This window comes from Ranitomeya imitator, chromosome 2 (assembly GCF_032444005.1).
Source record: "Ranitomeya imitator isolate aRanImi1 chromosome 2, aRanImi1.pri, whole genome shotgun sequence".
In the NCBI taxonomy this organism is placed as follows: domain Eukaryota; kingdom Metazoa; phylum Chordata; class Amphibia; order Anura; family Dendrobatidae; genus Ranitomeya; species Ranitomeya imitator.
In genome coordinates, this window is record NC_091283.1 from 238,057,063 (window position 1) to 238,069,016 (window position 11,954).

The 11,954-nt window shown below is 45.7% G+C and overlaps 1 protein-coding gene and 1 long non-coding RNA gene across 8 annotated transcripts in view; one reads left to right on the plus strand and one right to left on the minus strand.

The window, feature by feature from the left end:
• The window catches only part of LOC138662827 (oocyte zinc finger protein XlCOF22-like), a 95,924-nt gene that overhangs the window by 64,356 nt on the left and 19,614 nt on the right, over positions 1–11,954 (minus strand). For 4 of the 6 annotated variants that reach the window (XM_069748799.1, XM_069748798.1, XM_069748797.1 and 1 more), the window contains exons 2-3: positions 1,638–1,786; positions 1,329–1,508 (exon numbers count right to left, since the gene is read on the minus strand). In XM_069748799.1, coding sequence (XP_069604900.1) covers positions 1,329–1,508; positions 1,638–1,718 — 261 coding nt within the window. In that variant the 5' untranslated portion in view covers positions 1,719–1,786. Of the gene's footprint in view, positions 1–1,328; positions 1,509–1,637; positions 1,787–2,641; positions 2,860–11,954 lie in introns of those variants that run through there. The other 2 variants (XM_069748800.1, XM_069748796.1) reach the window with 2 other exon arrangements.
• LOC138662829 (uncharacterized) lies at positions 2,757–11,545 on the plus strand. Of its 2 annotated transcripts, none has more exons than XR_011318077.1 (3): positions 2,757–3,276; positions 9,765–10,107; positions 10,252–11,545. It is a non-coding gene; the product is annotated as an uncharacterized lncRNA (long non-coding RNA). The 2 variants fall into 2 exon arrangements; XR_011318076.1 differs by lacking the exon at positions 2,757–3,276 and adding an exon at positions 8,479–8,773.

The following is an 11,954-nucleotide window of genomic DNA, read 5'->3' on the forward strand; positions in this document are numbered from 1 at the left end:
TATAAACAAAAAAATATGGCCACACAGTGCCCCATACTGTATAATGGCCACACATGATGCTCCATACTGTATGATGACCACACATGACGCTCCATACTGTATAATGAACACAAATGATGCTCCATACTGTATAATGACCGCTCATGATGCTCCATACTGTATAATGGCCGCACATGATGCTCCATACTGTATAATGAACACACATGACGCTCCATACTGTATAATGAACACACATGATGCTCCATACTGTATAAGACCGCACATGATGCTCAATACTGTATAATGGCCGCACATGATGCTCCATACTGTATAATGACTGCACATGATGCTCCATACTGTATAATGACTGCACATGATGCTCCATACTGTATATTGGCTGCACATGATGCTCCATACTGTATGATGACCACACATGACGCTCCATACTGTATAATGACCGCACATGATGCTCCATACTGTATAATGACCGCACATGATGCTCCATACTGTATAATGGCCGCACATGATGCTCCATACTGTATAATGGCCACACATGATGCTACATACTGTATAATGACCGCACATGATGCTCCATACTGTATAATGAACGCAAATGATGATCCATACTGTATACTGGCTGCACATGATGCTCCATACTGTATAATGACTGCACATGATGCTCCATACTGTATAATGACTGCACATGATGCTCCATACTGTATACTGGCTGCACATGATACTCCATGCTGTATAATTGCCACACAGTTCTCCATACTGTATAATGATCCCACATGATGCTTAATACTGTATAATGACCCCCCTCCTGTATGCATGGCTCATATTCTCCCGTGTATGCATGGCTCATATTCCCCCCCCCTTCTGCATGTATGGCTCATAGTTCCCCCCCTGTATGCATGGCTCATATTCCCCCCTCCTGTATGCATGGCTCATATTTTCCCCTCCTGTATGCATGACTCATATTCCCCCCCCCCCCCTCCTGTATGCATGGCTCATATTCCCCCCCGTATGCATGGCTCATATTCCCCCCCCCCCCCCCCGTATGCATGGCTCATATTCCCCCCCCCCCCTCCCGTATGCATGGCTCATATTCCCCCCCTCCTGTATGCATGGTGACCCAGCTTTAGATAAAAAAAAAAAAACAGCCACAAACCTTACTCAGGTGCCGCCCCCTGCATTGTCCCCGCCCTAGGCACGTAGTGCGGGACAACTAATGTCCCACCCGGGATCGCGGGGCTGACTGTAAAAAATCAGGACAGTCCCGCGGGATCCGGGATGGTTGGGAGGTATGGTGTTACTGTATAATGTCCCAGCATTCCCAGCAGTGTCACCTCTCCAGTCAGCAGCTCAATCATCTTGTAGATGAGTTCTAGGATCTTCTGGTCATTGATGTCCTCATGGATCAGGGGGTGAGGTGGAGGCCACGTGATTGGGCTCAGGGGTCTTCCCCATCCCTCAGACACAGGGTCCTGACAGCGATCACTAGAGGTCTTCTTCACCACTGTGTAATCCTGGTAATGGAGAGACACATTAATAAATCTCACTACAGACATTTCCAGAGTCCTCACCTCTCCAGTTCTGTCCATCTGTTATTCCCATAGATAAGAATGATGTAATGTGACGTCATCAGAATCTCTCACCTCTCCAGTAAGCCGGAAGAGGATCTCTAGGGTGAGGTGTAATATCCTCTCCGCCATCTTGTCTCTGTCCATATCCATCATTGATGAGTAAATCAGGAACAATTTTTTTGTAGAAGATCTTCACTGAGAGAATCCGATATTGTAGAGACCTGAATGAGAAGATGAGCCGATGTAACATCATAAGAATCCTGTGTAATAATACAATTACTGGAGATAATAAGGGAAACATATGAGGAGATTTATTATTTTACAGTATTTAGTTTCCTTCTTTACATCTACTAATAAATCCTATATATTTAGGCCACAGACAACAAGCAGTTTCCTCCTCGGAGTCGGCAGCTGAATACGTTCCTCATAGACTCATCTTCCATAACGCTAATTCTCGTCTCATTTACCGACCCTGGAATCGGCATTAGCAATACTGCAGGAGATATTCATTACACACGACATGAGAAATAACTACTTCATGATGAGGACGACATCTTCCTCTTCTACTACGGCTCTAGAGACAGATTTGGCCAGAGTCGGTCACTGACTCCATCACCACCGGCCTCTATATGAAGGTTTCCTGTCTTCCCCGCACTGTAATCTTCTATCACGTTAGATCTCAGGTCTGATTCACACATACAAGTTTGAGGCTTTTATAAAAGCTTTTTTGAAAAAGCTCCGCTCCCTAGCAGGTTATTTATAGCCCCTTCAAGCACTCGGATCACGACTGTTCAAGCACCGGTGAAGTCTATACATATTAGGAAGTTCCGGGGTGAGATTCCAAAAAAGAGAGACCCTGCACAGCCGGTAATCCGTCCAATTACTGAACTCTTCACAGGAGGCAGTGTTCCAAAGATCTGATGACTCTTCTCCTCACGGGGACACCACAGTACACACAGCAGAGCTAATTAAAGCAATGCAGGAAACTTAAAAGGACACTGTCACCTGAATTTGGAGGGAACAATCTTCAGCCATGGAGGTGGGGTTTTGGGGTTTTTGATTCACCCTTTCCTTACCCGCTGGCTGCATGCTGGCTGCAATATTGGATTGAAGTTCATTCTCTGTCCTCTGTAGTACACGCCTGCACAAGGTAATCTTCTGCTATGCTGACTGCCACTTCACAGCTGCGGGATATTGCGCAATGGACATCAACACTGGAGGAAAAGATGGTCGCTGTGGCTGATTCATTAGAGGAAGATCAGGGGGCTCTTAAACAGGACATGGAGCGCATCAATGAACTAGAATTAAAATGTAAAGACATTGAAAATAGATCACACAGAGGTAACTTGCGCATATGTGGTCTACCTGAGGAAATCTCAGCCCTTAAAGAGATGGCCTCCACGCTTTTTGTTGCCTTACTCCCAGAAACTGCCCCGATCAAACAATAATCCTAGAGATGTCATTCTTAAACTACTTCTTGAGGAAATTCAGGACTTGATCCTAGTGGCGACAAGAGGTCTTTCCATGCTGCCCGGTCTACCAAACACCATTCATATTTTTGCAGATATAGCACCTGCTATTCTCACAAGGAGGAGAAATTTAAGACCAGTAACTACTGCCTTGCAGAAGCTCAAATTAAATACTGGTGGGGCTTCCCCTTTGCTTTTTTCAGCAAACAACAAAACCTACATATGTAGGTCATTAGAAGAAGGTAAGTGGACCTTAAATAAGCTGGTATCCCAGAACCAGATGTCCCTCAACCTTTACCACCTCGATAATCAAGACCTACGAGAGAACAGACAGAAGTCTGTAGATCAAGACGTCATTATTTAAATGCTACTTGACTTTCTTCAATCAGCATATAACTGTTTGGGGTGGATACCCTATCTTTTTGTGCCTGAAGGACTCTCACAGGCTTAGCATAGCCTACAGGTCTTAGATATTTCAGTTATGCTTGTATAGTTTAGTCCCATTGATTGCCATATAAGTTTGCATAGCCATGCATGACCAATTGGGATTTATAATTGACTTATCACTGGTTATATTTGAATATTATCAGTTTTAGCTGTTTTTATCCATTTATAATAATATATGCCAATTATATTTTGATTTTGTTTTGTTTACCTAAGCTGGTTTTAACTGGTATAGAAATTTAATATAAGCCGGGGCTTTGCCTGCAGGGATAATACATGTTGCCTCATTATAGTGATTTTTCACTATGCAAATTGGACTTGTCCACTTGATGTGAAAGGTCTGTTATTTGTCTGGTGTATTTGTCTACCTTCCCCCTTGTCTTTCCCAATTCTTCTCCCACAGGAACATTCATATTCATTGCATTATTACTATTATGCAAGTCAGCAGGAAGTAGAAAGGGCTTGGATATGTGGTTTTGAAAGAGAGATCAGTGTTAAGGATTACCCCAAGGCGAGCTTGTTGTACTTGGGAGAGTGGGCAGCCGTTTACTTTAATGGATAGGTACATTGGGGGGGTCATGTGAGATGGGGAAAGATGATGAATTCTGTTTTATCCATATTAAGTTTTAGGAATCTAGCGAAAAGAAGGATGAAATAGCAGACAGACATTGAGGGATTCGGGTTAGTAGGGTGGTGATATCTGGTCCAGAGAAGTAGATCTGTGTGTCATCAGCATAGACGTGATACTGAAATCCGTGAGATTCTATGAGCTGTCCCAGGCCGAAGGTGTAGATAGAGAAGAGCAGGGACTCTAGGACTGAACCTTGTGGGGCTCCGACAGATAGAGGTATCACGATAATGTAAAAATGTCATAATGTGAGATTAGTTCTAGAAAGTTCCATGTCACAGACACACACACTGCAGCTTTGACCCCCCTTTTCTCCCCCTCTGCATTCACTTATACGACAAACAAAGCCCTAAGGCAGAGACACTGTGCAACTTGATACCCATGTGTGAGCAGGGCATGGCTTTTAAACTGCAGATGACCAATCCCGTAAAGCCACCCGTTTCCCCCTCCCCTTGCCCAAGGAATGTTTTGTCTGGGGGCTCGAAAAAACATAAATAGTTGGAAAGAGTGCATGTCATTACTCAGCCCACTCAGTAATGTCACAACCAGAGGGCATATCTTTACCCCTGCTGATTTGGAAGTTAAGGCCCCGTCACACATAGCGACGCTGCAGCGATACCGACAACGATCCGGATCGCTGCAGCGTCGCTGTTTGGTCGCTGGAGAGCTGTCACACAGACCGCTCTCCAGCGACCAACGATGCCGGTAACCAGGGTAAACATCGGGTAACTAAGCGCAGGGCCGCGCTTAGTAACCCGATATTTACCCTCGTTACCATCCTAAAAGTAAAAAAAACAAACAGTACATACTTACCTACCGCTGTCTGTCCCCGGCGCTCTGCTCTGCACTCCTCCTGTACTGTCTGTGTGAGCACAGCGGCCGGAAAGCAGAGCGGTGACGTCACCGCTCTGCTTTCCGGCTGACCGACGCTCACAGCCAGTACAGGAGGAGAGCAGAGCACAGCGCCGGGGACAGACAGCGGTAGGTAAGTATGTACTGTTTGTTTTTTTACTTTTAGGATGGTAACCAGGGTAAACATCGGGTTACTAAGCGCGGCCCTGCGCTTAGTAACCCGATGTTTACCCTGGTTACCAGTGAAGACATCGCTGAATCGGCGTCACACACGCCGATTCAGCGATGTCAGCGGGACCTCAACGATCAAAAAATGGCCCAGGCCATTCCGACACGACCAGCGATCTCACAGCAGGGGCCTGATCGCTGGTATGTGTCACACATAGCGAGATCGCTACTGAGATCGCTGTTGCGTCACAAAACTTGTGACTCAGCAGCGATCTCGCTAGCGATCTCGCTATGTGTGACGGGGCCTTTAGTCTTGGCCCAGGAAGCAAGGTGTTCTAATGCACCTGGATGTATCTCGTGAGCACACAATGATATGAAATGATCTGAACGACCTGTAAGTGTTCTCCTTTCAATGTTAATCCTATTTTATTTGTAATCTGCAATGTACACATGATTTTGTCTTCTTTATAATAACTTTTATACTTTGCAAATACTGCCTACCTTTTTATGGAGTAAAATATCTCTCTCTGCTCTATAAACGACCTGTCGCTTCCTCTGAAGTGAATTGGGTTGGCTCTGGACCTGTTAACCCTTGTGGAATCAGAGCTGGTGGCAGAATACTTTGTTCTGTGCGATTGGGAATCTTTGAAGCGATGGCGGCGTTGCAAAGTATTGTTCCCGCCTGTGTGGGAGTAGTTATATTGTCCTCGATGCAGTGTGCTCAGTAGCCACTACATAGCATTCAGCCTTTCTGGCGACTAAATACCCTAGGCGCAGTACCTAATCTGACTTGAGGGTAAACGGTGCCAGAGAGCTGCAAGTTCCAAACTGGAACTGGGAAGTGGGATATAGATAAATCCCCTTCAGAAGGAACCAGTGGCAACCCAAACAACCCTGGTTCGTGGCAAATTGGTGTGAGTAGTGGGGACGATAAAGATATCCTCCCCTGGGATCCCTGACATATTGTTGGGATCCGTGACATATTGTTGGCAGCACAGTGTGAACCATGACGGGGTGAGGTGAGGAGGTGGTGTGCGAGTGGGTGATGCGGAATGTCCAGTGTGTTTTGTATGACGAGATCCAGGATAGGGCCAAGTCTGTGATGCCAAGGGATCATCATCAAGGTTGTCTTACACATGCTGGTTCAGGACTTCAATTCCACATTTATGGGGAGAATATATGGATAAGTTATTATCTATAGTTATGAGCGAACATGCTCGCCACTGCTCGTTACTCGCCCGAGTATCACTATGCTCGGTGTACTTGGCGAGCATAGAGCATTTCTGGGATTATTCGGCGGTAACTGGTGTCTCCACCCAGCATTTTTGGCGGACTTTAGAGACCCAATCACACTGCAGGGATTGTCTGCCAGGCCATGAAACGCAAGGGCAAGGGGAGAGGAAGTGGACGTGATGATGATGGTGCATGCAGAGGACGAGGCTGTGGCCAAGGTGAAAGTGGGCAACAACAAAGACTCACATCTTCTTGCTCGACCTTCCTGTCCTAGTTTCTAGGGGACCACAGCACACCACTATTGAAGCCAAACCAGTGTGAAACGGTTGTTGGTTGGATAGCGGATAATGCTTCCAGTCACTTAGTGTGACACTCTGACTGCACTCTGATGTAATCTGAGTGCAGTCCTATAGTGAACGTGAGGACGGAAGACTGTGACAATCTGACTGCACTCTGATGTAATCTGAGCGCAGTCCTATAGTGACCGTGAGGACGGAAGACTGTGACAATCTGACTGCACTCTGATGTAATCTGAGCGCAGTCCTATAGTGACCGTGAGGACGGAAGACTGACAATCTGACTGCACTCTGATGTAATCTGAGCGCAGTCCTATAGTGAATGTGAGGACGGAAGAACCGGACAGAGAGTGGACCCTCTGGATCACGGTACTGATACACCCAGGGGCGAGCGAACCCGAGATGACAACCCCTATACAGGGATAGTTGGGGAGCAGGCCCGAGGGGAACAATACCGCAACAGCTGGCACCAAGAGGGACGGCTCTGGAAAAAACGGAGGGAAGACAGGAGGAGAATAAGCCTGAGAAAACAGACCAGACCGGAGCAGGAAAGGATCTGAACCAGACAGGGTCAAACGAAGGTACAAACTGCACACAACAATCAGGCACCTCCATTATGGAGGCGAGGCCTGATATAGCCCAAAGAAGTACCTGATTGGAGAAGACAGGAGCAGGGAGGATCCGAAATGGTTAATTGGAGGAAGAAGTGCACGCCCGCGTCCTAAGGCGCATGTGTGGAGCAGGTACAGGACGGGAGGGAAGAGGAGCGCGCACCCCACGCCGAAATCCCCGAGCAGCAGGAAGAGGACGCGGGGAACCGGCGCGACACTGAGAGCAGCGAGGAGAAATGGAGAGAGCGGGACTGATAGGAGAAGCGGCCGCAGCGTCAGAGGAGGCCGGTATGACACTTAGTCACCAACACCATGTCTTCCACACAATCAAGTCTGGTCAAACAAAACAGATTCTAACAGTACCTCCCCTTTTACGAGGATCCTCCGGATCCTCTTGGCCGACCCTTATTCGGAAATCTCCTGTGAAAAGCCTTAATCAGTCTTGAGGCTGAGACGTCATCAGCTTTCACCTACGAATTATCATCGGGACCGAAGCCCTTCCAGGACATGAGATACTGCAAGCTTCCTCTGTGCCACCTGGAATCTAAGATGCGTGAAATCTCAAACTCGCCGTCCTCATCAACTGGAGGAACAGTAGGCATAGCCTCCTTATCTGGTGTGTCAACTTTCTTCAGCAAAGATACATGAAAAACTGAATTCTCCAGGACGAGGGGATGTCTAATCTCACTGCTGCTGAGTTGACAACTTGAACCACTTTCAAGGGTCCTACAAACTTAGGCCCTAGTGTTTTAGAAGGGATCTTCAAACGCAGATTCCTAGAGGACAACCAGATCATGTCCCCAACTGCAAACAACACCTCCCTTCTTTTCTTGTCAAAATATTTCTTTGACCTCCTATTTGCCTCTTTCAGATTATTGTGTACATTGGTCCAAACCCTGTCCAAATTTCCAGAAAAACTCTCCTCCTCAGGCACCGCTGACCCAATCTTTGAAAATGGACCGAAAGATGGATGCCTCTGATGGGGAAATCAGGAACCACTTGATACATCCTTATAATTCACATATACTTCTTAATATAACAAGACATGTTCAGACATGTTGTCTAGCTTTGCAATAACTAATCAATTAGAATTGCTGACAAGGGTGAGGTTAATCAGATTGAACCTTAGGACTGTACGTGTCGTATGTGTCTGTGTTGCACAAACATAATGTATACACCTACTCAAAAGTGTATATAACTGACTGTACGGAATCAGTAAAATATGGCATCTGAACAGATTACGTCTGTTTCTGTCCATCAATGCTTAAGAATCCTCATCATCTGGCAGCCAACCAATATCCCTGAGGGTCTGACTTGCAGACCACTCTAACATATTGACGTCCCTGGGTGGGCAGCCAAAACGGAGGACCACCAATATCTGAAGCCCGGCAAGCCGCAGACCTGAGACCAAGGACACACAGACAATCCCGGGAAGGCAAGAACCATTAGTTTCTTACAAACTCTCTCTGTGTCTCCATCTGTCTCATAATCTGCAGCCAAGCTCTAGGTATGTTATAGTCAGGTCTTTCTTCAAGGCTGCCCATATTGTTTGGCAAAGAACCATAGAACATCCTAAGTGATACTTGAAAGGCATATTGGATTGGTCAATTTTATGTGCTGCTATCCCTGTCATATGTCCGGTTATATGTTTAGCATATGACTGAAGAGTGAATGAGTGTGTGATTCACCCTTGAGGAGATGTCCTCTTGGGGAGTGATAGAGATATGGTGTAAAAAGCCTATCGAATCGGGATAGGGCCTCTGCAGTTCCCTCCGGTTACTCCTTGGGGCACCCTGGGTTAGAGGTTAAGTCCGTCTGTGTCTATCTGTCCTTGTATGTACGCACAAGCTGCCCCTCCCCAGATGGTGCTAGTAGATCGGGAGAGAATTTTTATCACATTAATCTGCCTGCTGCTAGTTAGTTTTGTTCTCTGGTTAATATATAGGGTTTCTGTGTATGCCATATTGAGTCTGAAGGAGGTGCCCTTGATTAGAACAAGAGGCCTGAGTGGGATTAGTGAGTGACACTGCGGCGGTTACAAGTGACCAAATCACCAATCATTATCCCCACAGTCTGCACACCTATTGACTGAGCATTTAGCATAGGTTACTAAGCAAGCAGAAAGGGGACTTACGGGATAGCACACCAGCACTGTGACATAAGTGTGGGTTAGGCTACATTCACATTTGCGCCTTTGGGCGAAGCGTCGTCGACGCAACGCATGACGCACTGAAAACGCACACAGAACGCAGTATTTTTTGAACGCTGCGTTTTTTTTCAATTTTCTTGCGTTTTTTGTAAAAAATGCTGCGTTTTAGGACACATGCGTCATCTTACAATGATGTCATTCTTTACCCAATTGCAGGACAAAAACCCCCATTAGTGTCTAGACACTAGATAAAGACCACCAATGGATAGAAGAGGGTTGGTGTAATGGAATTAGTGTATATATATATACACCGGCATAGATGAATTCCTCCCATTTTGCTTGTTTACAGCATCAAGATGGAGCGTCCTATGGAGAGTATCTACATGAATATGGAGTTGGATTTTGCCTTGGCTAATGCCTATGCTATTGCCTTTCATGAACAAAGGAAAAGAGAAAAACTGAGGAGTCATCGTCGCTTTTGGCTACACCGTATAGTGGAAGTCCGGGAGAGCCGTGGAGCCTACCATTGTTTGTTTGGCAAGATAAATGACAACCTTGAAAAATATTTTGAATATACCAGGATGTCTCAAAACAGCTTCCGGTATCTGCTGCGTCTGGTGGAAGGAGCCATTACCAGGCAGGACACGCAGCTCCGGAGATCAATTTCCGCAGAGGAACGGCTGCTGGTGACGGTACGTAATGTAGCTATTTGAACGACTGTGATATGTTCTGCCCTTTTTTTTTTTTTTGAAATTTTTTTGGGTGGGTATGGTAAATGTATTTTTTTTTTATTACAATGTACTTTAATTAAATTTATTTTTTTTTCTTCTTGGCAGTTTCCTGGCTACCGGAGAGACCTTAAGATCCCTGCATTTCCAATTTAGGATTGGAGTCTCCACACTTTCTGGAATTATTGCGGACACATGCCGCGCTTTGTGGGACAATCTCCGGGATGAATTTTTACCCCTCCCTACAACTGAAATATGGGAGGCCAACACCAATAAATTTGAACAACTGTGTTCTTTCCCTTACTGTATTGGAGCTGTGGATGGGAGCACATTCGGATTACAAAGCCTGCAAGAAGTGGATCTCTGTTTTTTAATTATAAAAAACACTTTTCCACCGTGCTCATGGCAGTTGCAGGTGCGGACTGCAGGTTTATCGCCGTGGACATTGGAGCGTTTGGCCGTGAAAATGACTCACGGACATTTAAGGAGTCTGATATGGGCCGAAGATTATATGGGAACAATTTTAATTTCCCCCAGCCACGACCTCTTCCCAACACCAAAGGCCCGGCGATGCCATTTGTTGTGGTTGGGGATGAGGCTTTTCAAATGTGTGCCAACCTACTGAAACCCTACTCCAGTCGGGGCTTGGACCACACCAAAAGTGTTTTTAATTATAGACTGTCCAGGGCCAGAAGAACTGTGGAGTGCGCCTTTGGTATCCTGGTCTCCAAATGGCGTATTTTAGGATCCGCCATTAATCTCAAAATTGAGACAGTGGATGAGGTGGTGAAGGCTTGTGTGGTTCTACACAATTATATTATTGCTAAAGAGAGACTGAACGTGGAACTAGATGAACCCATATCAAACCCATTGCCCGATTACCAACATCATCCTCTGAGGACAACTGTTGAAATTGGGCAGATGAGGGATCGATTTGCTTCCTATTTTGTATCTGATGTTGGCTGTGTGTCATGGCAAGATACAATGGTGTAGTGTTTATGTTTTACAGTTCTACTTTATCCTGCTTTTAACGTACAATAAATTTATTGTGCTTAAAATAAAAGAAAATACTGACATTTAAAGATTTTAACACTATTGTGTCCATAAAATGTAACCAGTTTGGTGCCTAATGTAATGTTCTTTTAATTTTGTAATGTACCTAGATTTTCTACTGTGTTGTGTTTTGAATAAACATACTTTATTGTGCCTTTCCTTTATAAAAACTGCTTCCCCTTTTTAAAAAATGTTGTGGTCAATAACTTTTTTTTAAACTATTCCAATGTCCATTTTAATACCAACTGTGTGTACCACAAAAAAATGTACTCAGGTGATCACCAGTTCCCAAATAGACTCTGCCTAACCACCCCACTTATGTTCACATAGCCGTGTGTTCCATAGTTGAGCAAACATGATCGGCTCCCTCCTTGTCAAGCTATGAAGTTTGCAGACTAGTTGCATATGGAACCCGGCGTCATGGAGCGCGCTGGCTGAAGCAGTTTTCAGTCGCCGCAGCTGCATGAGCCGCGGCTGTGTGACAGGCAATACACATGCATGGCGAGGCCAACAAATAGGCTTGGGTAGTGCATGTGTTCTGCCTGTCACACAGCCTCGGAACATGCGGCTGCGGTGGAGGCAAAATGCAGATCATAATCCGCACTCCAGGAAGCCCGGTTCCATATGCTAGTAGTTGGCAAGTGTTATAGCTTGCCAAGGAGGGAGCCGATCATGTTCGCTCAACTCTAGTGAGTTAACACTATTTAACTCAGGATGCTGGAAAACATGCTGAGTCAAATAGTGGCGACACTTGGCCA